This window comes from Leptinotarsa decemlineata, unplaced genomic scaffold, assembly GCF_025532065.1.
Source record: "Leptinotarsa decemlineata unplaced genomic scaffold, Ldec_3_MD MMD2_tig00001393_RagTag_RagTag, whole genome shotgun sequence".
Taxonomy (NCBI): Eukaryota; Metazoa; Arthropoda; class Insecta; order Coleoptera; family Chrysomelidae; genus Leptinotarsa; species Leptinotarsa decemlineata.
The window spans coordinates 12,469,656-12,485,527 of NW_027412562.1; the positions used below are offsets into that span (position 1 = coordinate 12,469,656).

Genomic DNA, 15,872 nt, shown 5'->3' on the forward strand with positions numbered 1-15,872 from the left:
ATAGGTACCTACTAATACAATATTGAATAGCATCAGCAAAAAAAACTGAAAGGATTAGAATTAAATTTGTAATCCTACTAATCCTACCCCTACTAATATTATGAATGCGTGAAGTTCGTGAGGATGGACGAATTTAAGATATATGTATTTAGGTTTTATACTCTTTCACGCCCGAACATCTCAACGGATTCAAATGTAAGTTGGTATTTCGATAGATATGATCGGGAATAACACATACTGCAGGTTCCCATAGTAACACGGGTAAAACAGCGGGAAACATAGTATTTCCTAAGTGGGTACCTATGGATTGACTGATGATTTTATATTAACGTACAGTCGAAGCTACTGAACCTAGAATCTTGAAATATGCAGGTCGGTTCTTTGTACAGCGAAAATGAGCATCAAAAAAGCTAATCAGGAATTTCCACCCCCAAGGGGAAAAATGGAGGTTCGAAGATTGTATTGAATTTCGTCAGTTTTGATGTTGGAAACCTGAAGTTTTGGGTATATAAAAAATATTGTAACTATTTGTTCAAAATGGTCTGTCATGAAACTTGATGTGATGAACCAAATTCTACGCAGGCGAAGCCGCGGGCAACAGCTGGTAATTCAATTTATATCTTTACTTTAAAAATACAGTAAATTAAAAAAAATACTGCTCTAAGGAATGAATAGCATCGAGATTCGAATTATGTTACCTATAAAGTAATTTCAAAAAAACTAACACAACCGTCAACGACGTCATCTGTCCGCTTTTGGGTTGCATTCTCGGCGGTGGCGCTTCATTGCTTAAACCGCCCCTGTATCCTCGCGTATCGTCCGCCGTCGTCTTACAATAGACGTGACGCGTAATCGCTTACTGCGTTGTATTAAGATTATCATATCGTTGATAACTTTTAAACGACTTGTCTAAATTTCTAATTATAAAAACAAAGTGTATCTATAATAAATACTCAAAATGGCAATTGTCTTGATTTTTATAATAATTCGACGAATATTCTAAAATGTGTATTGTGAAAATAGTATCCAATTCAATTGTATTTACGGCTCGGTATTTAGCATGTAGTGGTTACCACATAAGAGGTAGATATATGCTATCCTGGACTTGTATTTAGAACTATTCAAGATAAACAATCATACCGTACATTATCTTCATGTAACTCCAACGGTATAGGCAGCGCACCCCAAGATATGTCTCAGGGAGCAAGAATTTTTCCGACTTACTTGATACTTATCCTTATATTATGAGCAAAATTATACAAAACATTTGTAAATTATAGCCTATATGTTATTCTGATGTATGAGCTCTATTTATGTAAAGTTTCATTCAAATCCGTTCAGTCGTTTAGGTGTGAAAGAGCCACAAACATACATCTACACATACATTTATCCATCCTCACAAACTTTCACATTTATAACATTATTATAGATATAGATAGATATAATAAAAATACTAATAAACGTCTTTATTATGTACTACAAACACAAAAAAACACAATTAGGTTCTAACTACATATATAAAGTTATACTAAAAGACAATTTGAACATTATTCAGTGCTATCGCTCCACGTATGTTAAGAAAACTGCCACAAGCACACTATTTCTAAAGCAAGTATTTGTTTAAGAAATGTTCTACGACAATTTGAAAATTCAATGCTATCAGTCCACGTATGTTAAGAAAACTGCCACGGACACACTATTTCTAGAGCAAGTATTTGTTTAAGAAATGATCTAAAGCCGGAATTACATTATTATGTTGTGGTGTGTTGTGATGCGCTCATCTACAATGCTTTCCTCCGATTCGGATAGTGATATTCAGGAAAACTTTGCGTGCCTGCTAATGTAAAGTTTACTTTAAAAGAAAAGAAAAAAGAGAAAATATTGGGTTCATCCAGTAAATGATCTGAGAGGTAGTCGAAGCGAATATCATTTACTAGTGATGAAGAAAAATTTCATCAATATTTTAGGATGTCAAAAAATCAATTTGAGTAGAGTATGATAGAAAATGATATTAAAAAAATGCAAACCCGTATTTTCTAACAAGTTCAATAAGTTCGTCCGACATCTTGTGCACAAATAAATGCAAACGCCAATCTCTAGCTAGTTAACGCGTCAGATTAGAAACATACTATAGTGTGGAGTGTTCTGACGCGTCAGAACCCCACCATCTTCCTATCGGGAATCGACCGATCACCGTCACGACAGATCGCGTCCCGACACACTGCCCTTCTGTAATATAATTTTAAACATACTAAATGTATGGATACGATATACTTGTGACGCGTCACGACACACCACGACTCAATAATATAATTCCGGCTTAAGACAATTTGAACATTGAATGCGATATCGCGTGAGACGGTAACTTAAAAAATGTAACGTGAAGCATTCCGTTATAACATTCATTGTCTACGATTCTTTACATTCTATTTCGCAACTGTTTTTTTTTAATGTGGTATATTACGATGCTATTAATTATGCAACAATTTTAGAAATGTAATTTCTCATGGTTAAATGATGGAATTTTGATGTAATGTTTTTTGGAAGAAACGTCGAGAAATACATATGAATTACATATGAATTTGTAATTACAATGACTACTAAAATGTATAAAAAAATATACAGGTTCGTATTAAAAAAAAGACATTGATGATGGATGTCAATGAACGAAACGTCGCATTGAAAACTGGGGTGAACCAGCTTATAAAAATATGATATAAAATAAAAAATGTTTCAACCTTTATTGATATTATCACCACCCCATTCAGTAACCATACATTTTCTTTTGGAGGGTTTTTCAAAGGATCCATAATTTCGTAAACTATTTTTGATACATTGAAAATATCTATGATTATGTTGTCGTCGTTCAGGATACAATTCCTGATATATTGCCAGAGATGATAGATAGATATGATGTGAAATGATAGAATATTAATGATGTATTTTCGAGAGAGACGCCGAGAAATACATACGTTGTAATATATCAATGAATTTGTAATTAGGATGACTACCAAAATGTATGAAAAAATAAACAGGTCCTTATTGAAAAATATTTTGATGATGGATTTCAATCAGTCGTATTGGAAAATGGGTTGCACCAGATTTTGAAAAACATGAAATAAAGCAAAAAATTTCTCTGTCATTCTTTAGTATTATTGAAAATTAAGACAGTAGAACAAAAAATTAAATATGTCATCATGAGATCTCTCTAATGTCTCAATATGCCTATTCCTTAGATCGAAAACTTTTGGCTACCCAGCTGTCGTCAATACGGTATAACCTACGGTAAAGGATAGGCAACACTTGGTCGCGACAAAAAGTCGAAAGAAACAAGTGAATTAATCATCAAAGGCCAACTGCAAATTCGTGGCATCATTGGAAAATATTGTAATTACAAGGACTATTCCCAACTCAGTCACGGTTGCAGCTATACAACCTGCGTGGATACTTTCTATATCAGAACCTTCATTTCAACATATTGCAGGTCAGTCAGATTTCGACTCTAATATTCCTGATTCTGATTTCCTCGTTCTGCGTTGCTTCTTCACCAATCAACAATAGAATTCAGTTCCTCATGAATTCACAGTTCCTTTCAGATTCATACTATTGTTTAGACACTCCAAACTCAAAAGTCCACTGATTTTCTGTTATTCAGAAAACGATGACCATAAAACAGACAATTTGATTTTCAAACGTTCATGTTGTAGTTGTACGATTTATAAATTGAAACCTGAAACATCACGGTGAACATCCCAGCAAATTTTTGATACGCTATTATGAAAGTGACGAAATTGGAGTTTCGACACACATCACGGTGAACATCCGAGCCCATTTTTTATATTACGTCATTGAGAATTTGTCGAAATTGTGGAATCCGACACCACATGGTTGACATCTTAGCAAATTTTTGATACGCTATTGTGCATCAACAAAGATGGGGGGTACCTCATTGCAAACATCCTTGCCCATTTTTTTATATGCTATTAGAATCAGTTGATATGATAAAAAAAGACAGTTATGACATAAAAATTGTTTATAAAATTTATTCTACATTGTAAATTTTCATGCTCAATTACCTGAAAGAATGTCTAAGATTCGGTAATGAATCTTCAATGATTCAAAGTAATTTTTGGGAGGACCCTGTACATCATATTTCAGAAATCTTATATTTATTGTAGTAACCATAAGAAGAATATGTAGAATGAAAGAACCATCTACAGATTCTGCATTTGGAATTTTCCAGTCCAAATGTAATTTATAAGCTTCATAATTCACAAGTCTTCATCATATAATTCTTTAGTTCTGATAACAGAATAGTTTGATGAGTAACTTCAAAAATTTGTTCCTTTTTTTGTATTGTTTTTCTCATTGGTGTCCAGAACTTTTACGTTTTCAAATCCAGCATTGCACTAACGAAAGTAATAGGTTACAGATTTCTGTAAACCAATAAAATCCTTACAACGGAAGATGATGAAGCCATCTGATTTTGATTGAGAGGGAGTATAAATGCAAAATACTACTCATACAAAATACAAATCAACGATATGATGGAATTGGCCGATACTTGATGAAAATCCATAAGTAACGTATTCAAAAAACAAATAAAATGGCTTTTTCGGGCGTGTCTTTACCAGTCAAACTGTTTATTGAAAATCTAATAATGAAGTGTTTTTTGAATACGTTACTTTTTGAATTGTTGAGTTTCACTTATCGTTACAGTGTCAATTGAAATGAAGTCGAAACCTTTGGAAATTATCAATTCAACCTAAGAAGAGAAATGCACTTTTCACAAAAATTCAGGAAATTATTATCATTATTCGAATTATTCGGTCGGTATACGGTGTGTTCGACATAGGTGCTTTGTTCACTCACTCAACTGACCGCCGTGTTAGTCGGTGGTTTAAACCGCAGGTTAAAGATCGATTTTCACTTGCTATCGTCCAACCCGTGTTAGGAATCACACGTTGAAAGGTAATCCTTAGCTTGTACAAGTTTCGACTTCTGAGGGTGCCACTGCTGGTGACCGAAATTCTTTTTTTTTCAAATTCGCTACAGACTATTACTAGCGTTTTAGAGGTTTACCCTTGGCACAAAAATTCAGAAATTGGATGGCATTTGATTGGTTATTGAAATTTCTGTTGTAAAAAATAGATTTCTTTAGCCTTCTTTATTCATTTTTTACTGGAATATCAAAAAATAATAATGATAATTATAATTACTACTCCCCTGGCTACTCTGGATAATCTGAAGAAGAAATTAGATTTTCAGTTATCGGAAATCATCGACTTTATGCTGATGATAGATACTACCTTGCAAGAAAGAGTGGCCAAACAGCCCGAAACCGGTCTGCAAGTGTGTTCCAATAATTGAAAATCTATTGCATTAGCTGTAACGCCAACAGCATATGCAGAAATAACTTCAGTGAAGAATCGTCTACTGACACTTGTCGGATATAATCCAACGCCCTTCGTGGTATTAGCCAGGGGAAAAGTTGTTTTTTGATAGGTGTCGGTCCATTACCCTACAGTGTAGGGAGTTGGTATTGGCCTGAACAAATTGTGATTCTTTTTTGGTTGTGTTTTCTACTGAGAATCCATAATTTACTTTTTTTATTGAACGGTTTTACACCGGACCTGAGTTTGTACAATTTTTTAGACCTTCTTTTCGCTTATAAGGATTTGGTAATTATTTTCTTTCTTTCATCTTGTGGAGCAGTTGTGTGATTTTTGTATTCTATTTATTCACTCACTAGAGAAGATTTTAAATCCTCCAATAAATTAAGGTACATCTGAATGTCTTTTTCCTGCTTTTCTTGAATACCTAGTAGTATTTCCCGATCTTCATTTCGGAGTTATTGTTCTTCCTCTCTTTCGCATTCATCTTCTTCTCTTTTGCGTTTTTTATTGTCCGCCAGGCTCGCTTGCAAAGTCTCGAACATTTTTCTTAGGCTATTCCATCTCGTCGTTATCGACACCCCTTGTTATCACCATGACCATGTTATCCGACACCAAATGTTACGTTTTTCCCCGTGGGTTCACCAATAATTGACTACACTGAATAATCAAACATACCTTTATTTCACTTTGAATACAACAAACGCTTCAACTAAAAATTTCAACTTTTATTTAAATGTCTATCGCCTTACTAGATCACTTAGCGTACCGCACTGTTACGTCCACTTCACTGTGTACTTGACTGTCTGAATACGCTTGCAGCCAGCGTTTTTAATATCGCAATGGACTATAGAGATGTCGACTTTGAAAATTTCAAATTTTTTAAATGAATTGTCACTAGAATATCTCATATACCTCATGTTTTTTTCACGAATTATTTTCAGTAAACATTTTTGTACAATATTCAAATTCTCCAAGTAACAAGGAGATTATACTAGAGCAGGGGTCTCCAAACTACGGCACGCGGGCCAAATCCGGCCCGCCAGTATCATTAATCCGGCCCGCGACAGCCAATGATTTACTGTCATCAATCTGGCCCGCGACAGCCAATGATTACCTAATTGTTGTTACTATTGCTGTGGTAAGTTGAAGAAGAAAACACAGAATGATAATTACTCGGTTTTATTTACTTGCAAGGTAAAACTTAACAACAGAAATGATGACAAAGAAAACTTAACTTAAGTATCTAAGTTTAAGCATATAATTAACTAACAAATGATTGAAATGAATCACAGTAAAACAAATACACTAGTAAGATTTATGAATTTGTGATTTTCCACCGACAATACTTTGTAGTTGTGGATCAATTTTACTTGTACCAATTATCAAAAGAGATTCAAGATGCTCATCGGTTAATTGAGATCTGTAAACATTTTTTGTGTACTTCATCTTGGAAAACGTTTTCTCACGCAAGTAAGTAGTACCAAAATAAGAAAACAACTCACGAGCAAATGTATGCAAATTATCAAATTGTTCCAGTGGAAGACTTTTATAAAATTCCAACAAAGATGAATTTTGATATTTGTTCTTAAGCATATCACTGCACCGTAAATCAATAATTTCCATTTGAACTTCTGGAGCCAGGGTTTCAATGTCAGAATCAAAAGGATTTTGAAAAAGCTTAATTTGATTCGCAATGACATCAAAATCTGAAAAACGAATGTCAAAATTTATCTTCAAAGCACTCAAAGTTTCGATTGCAAAATTGACGGAAAATTCAGTCTCTATAGTGTGGCTGAACATTTCACATGTTTCAAAATGTGTGAAACATTTTTTACGTAATTGCGATGAAATAATATTATTTTCTGCCTGAAGGATTTGATATTGGTGTATAAATCAGGGAGAAGCTGATTTTCTCCTTGCAATCTCAAATTCAGTTCGTTCATATGATTTGTCAAATCGACAAGAAGGCTAACTTCCACATCCATTCACTATTTTCTAAATCGACAAAAGGGCGCTGCTTCTCATTTAAAAAAATTTCGATCCCTGCTCGAAGTTCAAAAAAGCGCTTAAGGTCTTTTCCGCAACTAAGCCAGCGTACGGCGGTATGATATGGTAAATCATTTTCTCCAATCTGTTGAATTAACTCGCGGAATTGTCGGTGATTCAGCCCAGTGGATCTGATGAAGTTAACAACTGATATGACTGGTTTTAGAATTTCAGACATATCCAAACATTTTCCGCACAAGGACTGTTGATGAATGATACAATGTAAGACTAATGATTTTGCACCACCATCATTTTCTACAGCCTTTGACACAAGTGCAACCACTTCTTTATTTTACCATACATATTTTTGCCTCCATCAGTTGTTATAGATTTCAAATTTCTCCATCGAAGGTTCTTTTTATTGAGGGCATTTTCAACTCCCTTAAAAATATCTGCCCCAGTTGTTGTGCCGTGAATACTATCAATATCAAAAAGTTCTTCACACACTTCATAGCTTTCATCTACTCCACGAATAAAAATCAACACCTGAGCAGTATCTGATACATCCGCTGACTCATTTAATGCTAGAGAAAACCACTCATGATGTCCATTTTTGTCAGACAGTTGAGATGATATATTTTCTGCGATGTCCTGCACCCTCCGAGCCACGGTGTTTGCTGACAAACTGACACTTTTGAATAAATTTACCTTTTCGGGGCATATTTCTTCGGCTACTGCAATCAAGCATTCTTTTATCATTTCTCCATCTGTGAATGATTTGCCACGTTTTTCGATTTCAAGAGTCACACGAAAGCTGGCACGAGTAGCAGACTCTTGTTCAGTATTCGCTTTGGTAAACAAAGATTGCTGCGATTTGAATCCGCGTTTCAAAGCTTCAAATTTATTCTTCCGCAAACTTCCTGTATACTTGGAGTAACTTTGAAGATGTTTCGATTCATAGTGTCGTTTAATGTTATAGTCTTTGAGAACAGCTATGGATTCATTATAAATTAAACATAGCGCATTATTACTGGACTCAATCACAAAATACTGAAAGTTCCATTTTTCTTGGAACGTTCTGCATTCACTGTCGATTTTTCGCTTCTTTTCCATACTAACAAATCACACATAAAAACAATAAGTCAAATCAAAATACTTTTATTGACGGGTGTTACTTTATTTCACAATAGACGTTTCGCTTCCTTCGCCTTTCCTACGCAGACTAACTCGCAGTTGCGCCGCTAGCCACTACCCACTACCCACTAGATGTCGTTAGGTGTCACAATCTGTTTAAAATCTGTTTAAAATCTGTTTAAAATCTGTTTTTCCGTTAACCAGCTGTCGCACCCCTACGAACGACAACCCTCAGAAGTCGAAACTTGTGCGAGCTAAGGATTAACGAGGTCTTACCTTTTAACGTGTGATTCCTAACAATAATAATTGAAATGCAAAAAACGCGTAAGTTTGCTTAGGTCACGCACTTTGCGTGACCACGTCTAGAAATATAGTTAAGGACAGAAATTGGCCCTTGGAACAAACAGAAAAAATCATTATGACCCGAAGGCTTCAAAGTTTGGAGACCCCTGTACTAGAGTAAAGTATATCATCTTGAAATATATTATATCAATGTATCTCAAATATTTGAATCTAGAAAGTGGACAAACTTTCTGAGTGACACGTTTGATCTACAGTCCCATTTCAAATGCCTGTCTATGGTAATTCTGAAAAATTTCATTGACATTGACTCTTGGATGACAGTATCATTATCGATTATCGATGGACACCGATTGACAATAATGTATGATGTAGGAATTCAGTTCTGTTGCAATTCAGTACGAATTTATTATTTCAACCAGTTTTTTACGAACATTATTTCCTTCAAACCTATTAAATTTTGAGAAAATCGAAGGCCAGGCCATCAAAAAAGAGTTCTGCATGAAATTAACATCTGGGTGTAATTTTTTTGAATCAAACGTGATTCTCAGAGCCTAGTTATGCATCACTCTCACAGTTTCAATCACTGTTACTATTGTAATCATACTGAACCAATAGAAACAAATGTTTAAATATGATTTTGACTCAATATTGAAACTTTGCACAAATGCTTCTACAGAAATTTACAGATTTAATTTGATAATATGATCATGACAGTGACTAGACACTAACTCGACTGAGACAACTCGGATAAAAGTTTCATTTTGATAGAAGTCACCAATACAATGAACAGGTGTGAAAGACTGAAGTGAAAAACGAATTAGAATCAATTTCCACCTTGAATAACATTTTCACTCCGAATGGCAACATAATTATAAATTTCAATGAAATCTAAAATGTATTGCCTTGTATTGATGATGCTCTCAGCCACGTCAAGGCACTTGAGATAACATTGAAATTATATGTACGAGTTCAGTTTCATATATATTTCATATTTTCAAATAATTTTTTTTATGAAAAAGTGACTCATTATTAAGATACAGAAAATGATTATTTTTGAGAAGTAATATTTTGTTCTTATATCGATGCATTCAACTGAGAATATTTCACGAAATTATCTTCACGAATATCACTCGACCTTGTGAGCATCACTATTGAAACAATCAGCAGTCGTATTCTAGTGTAGTGGTTTTGCTGAATAGACAAATTTTCGTTGAAAAATGAAATTTTATCAATAAATTTCTTAGGTCTTGTGGTATTACTTTCGATAATATCGTTATCACCAATGTTTTTCAGTTCATTTCAAAAGTCAGCTCGATACAATGATGCGGTATCATCTGCAAAATGATTATTCCACCTCCAAACTGTATCATTTGCAAATCTATTTGAATATATGTTGAAGAGCAATGGTCCGAAGATTGTTCCCTGCGGTACACGTTGAGTTACAATAGAGTGTTCACCACTTCTGTATTTTTGTTTTTTTTTTATAAATAACTCGTGAATATAACTGGTTATATTCATTACTACACCAAAGGTTCCAAATAGTGCATCATAAGTAAATAACTCGTTGTTAACTTGAGACATTTTCCTCGAATATCATATCGATATCGGTGGTGTCAAATGCTTGAGATAGATCTACAAAAATCCCATAAGGTTGTTGTGATGCACTGTTCGGAACCTTTGGTGTTGTAACTATTATTACTGGAGTTTCAACCAAACACCAAACCGTTATTTTAAACACCTCGACACGTGTTTTAATCTCCGAGTGATCATCTTCATTTTACTATATCATGTAGCAATCCTGTAAATGATATCTAATTCAATTCCATAACGAATACTTGGAATACAAACTGAACAGAGAAAAGTTTTTCGTATTATAATTTAGTGTTCATATAAAAGTATTTATTCCGAGAGGGCTTAATCTTCCATCTTCATACATAGTTATGGATGAATTGAGTGTTTTTTTAAATTGATATCCAGATTTGCTACTGAAAAGCCGATAGGGCAATTGTCTCACAGCTGAACATTGGATGTCTTCCACTGAGGATGACAGGGTTTTACCGCTATCATTTACTAAAGTGTATAGAAATCCTGTGAATATATGATTCAATTCCATAACGAATGTTTGGAATACAAACTGAAGAGGGAAAAGTTATTTTTCTATAATTCTTTATTCATATAGAAGAATTCGTTCCGACAGTAATTTTTATCATATACTTAATTTTTTTCATGAAAGTATCAGTTTCGAGAGGGCCTTTTTATCAGTTTGTGTCTGAAAGTTATTTTTTGATTGATTGTTTTCTCCCTATCTATGAAAGATTCACGTATTTTTTGTATGAAAATGGAAAAGTAGAAAGCACTAACCATTTTTTCTCAAAAATTTTCTTTCCCAAAATATACCCCTTTCAATGTGTTTTTTTTCGTTTTCAGTGAACTCAAATAAGAACACTTCAGTCCAACAATGCTTGCAGTGGTTCAGCCTAGCACCACTGACGAGATCTAGGACAAGTGGAATGAAGCTGTCTGGTATTGAATTTTGAATGTATTATCTTACAGTGAAAGCTGCAGAGGAAAACATAGGACGAATTTTGTTCAGCGGTCGATGTCGAAGCTTCTCTGTGCAACTGATTGTCTTTTTTATTTATAAATAACTCATCATTAAGAAACGTGTATTTCGAAAAAAATTAAAAGTCATGTTGTATTTTTTCATTAAAATGAAGACCATTCAAGATGCATACCAACTTACGATCTCATATCGTCTTTGGCATAAATACCCGAAAGTTACTCCTTTCGATTATTGAATGTCGTCCTATCAAAAGTCACAAAATAATTGGTCACGCCAAATATGTCTCGTATCGTTCTACTATATCCGTCTCATCATTTTCCAAGCTTCAAATTCACAATTTTTCAACTCGCAACACCGTCGAAACATGCTCTCACCGCATTACATTCAAGGTCATTCAGTTCTAGACTATTGGACTCCACCATAATAATATCACGATGTTATTGAAATTACTTTCAGGGTATTGCCTAGTGCACAACTATTATACCTAAAAAATATTTTGAATTACTTTCAGAAAAGTGTTGCTGTTGTTATGATCTTAGAAAATATTGAAGGGTATGTTTGAAGAAGCGGTATAACTTGAAAGAAAAAAAATGCACATAAACATGAGTACACGTACCACTGACAATGTGTACATAGTATTTATATACACAAGTTCCGAACGGAATCGCTATCGACAACTTCAACAACTATGAGGTATGACTCAACCCGAATCGACTTCGCCGAAAAATTGGCTGTCAAAGTTTCGAAAGCGGCACTGCAATACATCCTTGCAGCACTGGATTTCCGTTTCGACTGAACGAGGTGTAAAATGCCAAGCCAACCACTAGGTGAATGGCAGAATATCTCGATCTCCAAATGACCTCCAGGAAATAATCCTGCAATTTCTCACCTCTGGCTTCTATTGTGGACTGAATGCTTTGATAACCTTGAACACAGCTCAAGGTCATGTAAAGTCCAAAAGGGTTGCAGGTGACGTCACAGGCAACACCTCCAACAACCTCAACTCGATAGGCGATACACAGAAGGCGATACGAGCAGGCAGTTGTCGTCGGAACTCCACGACTCTACCATCACTGAAAGAGGCATTCGGCATAGAGACAAACATATCAGTCGGCTAAACTATGTGGAGTTCACGTATCTGTCTTCATATGCTGAGGCGGAAGGATTATTTGCTGTTGCTGCTACGACCTCATCCCCCACAAACCTGTACAGGGTACCCATGAAGGATGATGTCGAATCCTGCCTTTACTGTGTATGCAATCTTCCCCCTCTCATATCAAGGTAAAATTTCATGTTCAAGGTCAATCTTCACGTATAAGATTATATTGCATGTACATAATTCAAGAGCGTCCTTCAGGGTCAAACCTCAGACATCCTCAAAGGTTAAATCTCAACCGGAGACAAGCTCGAATCTCGAAGTGTACCCCCATTTTTGAGGTCACACCACCTTGCACATAGCTCAAGACCGTGAGACATCAGTCGAGGTCTATGCTATCAATGACGTCATGGTGGTGTGAGAAGCCGTGAAACGTCTGTTATCTCCTACTGATCCAATATAACTCGCAAAATGTTTAGTTTTTCAAATGTGGTAATAATTTGGAGATTGAAGAGAATCCAGATTGAAAATACAGTAAGGCATCTATTTGATTCTTCAGTGGGAACGAGATATGAATAATTCGAGAATGAGGAGAATGATCAACTGTCCCATCACAATTTAAAAGTGTATTCAGAATTTGAAAATGATTGTTTCGCACAATATTTGCATTATATTGCAATCCATCTGTACTCAGTGTAATATATTTTAGCGCTATACTCAGTGTATCTTTCAATTTCGGTTCACTTCATTGACATTTTTTTTATATTTCAGATAACTTCCCCATCAGAACTAGATGCCTTAATCGGCCAGTCGAGCCATTCAAGCAATGAAAAAGAAGGTCAAAATTCCATTGAACCCTAAGGAGATATAAAGTAACCAAACCTAGCTAAATATTTGTGTGCTTTGAGGAGCTTCATACATTAATGGATATATGATAAGTGTTGATCACCATCTAAGAAAATATATTCCAGCTAGCACCGGACTGTTATTCCAAAAATACTCATGAATTCCATCTCACAGAAATAAACAGCTCTTCAATAGGCACCACGAAGTATCCCTCGCAATTTCTCTGGAGTTCGACATTTCAATTAATCCTGAGTAGCCGGATGTTGAATAAATTTATTTAATGAAAATCACCATTTTTGTAACAACTGTTAGAAATGGAAATTTGTTGACCTGTCAAGGTTAAATGCAGCAGTATTTCGATAAAAACTGCTATAAACTTTTACCAAACAAAGATCAGGGCTGGCTTTAGATGTCAGGGAGGTAAAATATGTTCATTCGGAAAATTAATGTTTCAAGAATAAAGTAGTTGTGTTCAATGTTCCTGTTAATTTGTTAGCATTGAAATGAATATCCCTATAATGAATAAGAAAAAATCAAATTCGGTTTTGTCAGTTTTTACGTATATAAATTATAAAAAATAGGTTACTGAGAAAGAGAGGAGACTACCTTCTGGTCTGCGCGAAATCTCACATCAGAGTTTCAATAATGCATTAATATCATAGGTTGTTGATATTATTCAGATTTGGACTGTATTGTGCATTTTGCACAAGTGGATAACCTCAATATAGATTGTGCAGGAGTATTTGTTATCATTATTCTTTCTCAAAATTTTATTACTTTCTACAAAATGCGATCATAAAACTATTCAAGTTTTCAACATATAACTTATTCATCACATTTTTCGAACTTCTATTGTCTGATATGATATAATATGATTTGAAATCTCTGAAACAACAAATAAAATTGAAAACCAAACTGAATAGCTGAAAATAACAATTATATTAAGCAAAAACCCTAAAATCAAATAACAATAAAATAAAAATCGAGCAAAAAATTGAACATTCGAAAATAAAACAAAAAAAGATTGCAAGCCAAGTTTCTAAACGACGTTTCGATTGTTAGTATCCACAATCATCCTCGGGTGATGACTGGACTATTTCTGAATTTCACTAGTTCGGACTTCCATTGTCTACTATATGAAATGATTTGAAATCCCTGAAACAACTAAAAAAGAAGAATTGAAAATGAATAGCTGAAAATAACAACTATATTAACCAAAATAAACCTGAAATGAAATAATAGTGAAATAAAATACAAGTAAACATAGAACAATTGAATAAATAAAAATCAAGAAATGAAAAAATCAGGAATAGCAGCCCATGTTTGGACACATCAACACAACATCGAGTGGTCCCGAGCTGAGATCTTGCACAGAGAGGAACATTGGTTTGGGAGAAAATTCAAGGAAGCCGCATACATGTTGTCCAACAACGTATTCAGCCAAGCCAGCGTAGAAATACGCAACATATGGAAACCCATCATCAAGCGAAAAATGGCCAACTCCCTCCAAAACGGTCATCTCCCACGGAACCAGTGAAGCGGAAAATGTAAAGCGGGGATAAATGAAAGTACTCGAACGACCTATAAATAGTCATCTCTCGGAGGAATCATTCCAGTCATCACCCGAAGATGATTGTAGATACTAACAATCGAAACGTCGTGAACTAACGTGACTTGGAATCTCTCCTCTTTTTATTTTTATTTTTTTTTTTTTTTCATTTCTTTATTTTTATTCATCCAATTGTTCAATGTTTACTTGTATTTTATTCACTATTATTTCATTTGAGGTTTATTTTGGTTAATATAATTGCTCTTTTCAGCTATTCACTTTTAATTCTTCTTTTTTAGTTGTTTCAGGGATTTCAAATCATTTTATATAGTAGACAATGGAACTAGTGAAATTCATCATGAAACATTGTCAATCACATATTCAACGAAAGTCATTTTTTGTGGAGGAAAAAATCAGTTTTTTATCGACCTTTTTTTTGGGTAATTGTTACCTTCCACAATCTGAAAAAATATAAAAATTATAATGGAGAACTTTATACAAGTGTAGAAGGGCAAACTTTTTAGTTTACCCCGATAAGTTACTGCGTAAAAATTAAAGTATTTTTCACAAAGAAAAATCTTCTATTTATCAGTAACTTGTCGTATTTAACAATTTTGCCTATCAAAAAAATTATTAAGAAATTATACTTATCTTTTACGTTTCGGAGGCCAAAATCTGCCTCCGTCTTCAGAAATGGATAAAAATTCGAATATATACGCAGTTATTCCTTTTTTTGAGAGCTTATTTCTTTACTTCTTCGACAGATGTCAAAGAAGTTTTGAAATATGAAATTATGTCAATGTTGTTGATTGACAACTGAAATATTTGATGTAATACATGAACTACTTTCAGAACAAAAAATACACTGAGATCTATACTCACACATACAAAACCCAACAACACTGAAGAAAAAACAAAAAATTGTATTTATAAAATACCTTGTTCTTGTGGTAAAAGTTACATTGGTGAAACCTCAAGACCATTGAAAGTGCGTGAGAA

The 15,872-nt window shown here is 34.3% G+C and overlaps 1 protein-coding gene across 1 annotated transcript in view; it reads left to right on the forward strand.

The window, feature by feature from the left end:
- The window catches only part of LOC111506965 (uncharacterized), a 181,936-nt gene extending 167,006 nt beyond the window's left edge, over window positions 1–14,930 (forward strand). Inside the window, exon 5 of the mRNA XM_074176012.1 lies at window positions 13,250–14,930. Coding sequence (XP_074032113.1) covers window positions 13,250–13,339 — 90 coding nt within the window. The 3' untranslated portion in view covers window positions 13,340–14,930. The remainder of the gene's footprint in view (window positions 1–13,249) is intronic.
- Window positions 14,931–15,872: the final 942 nt, after the last annotated feature.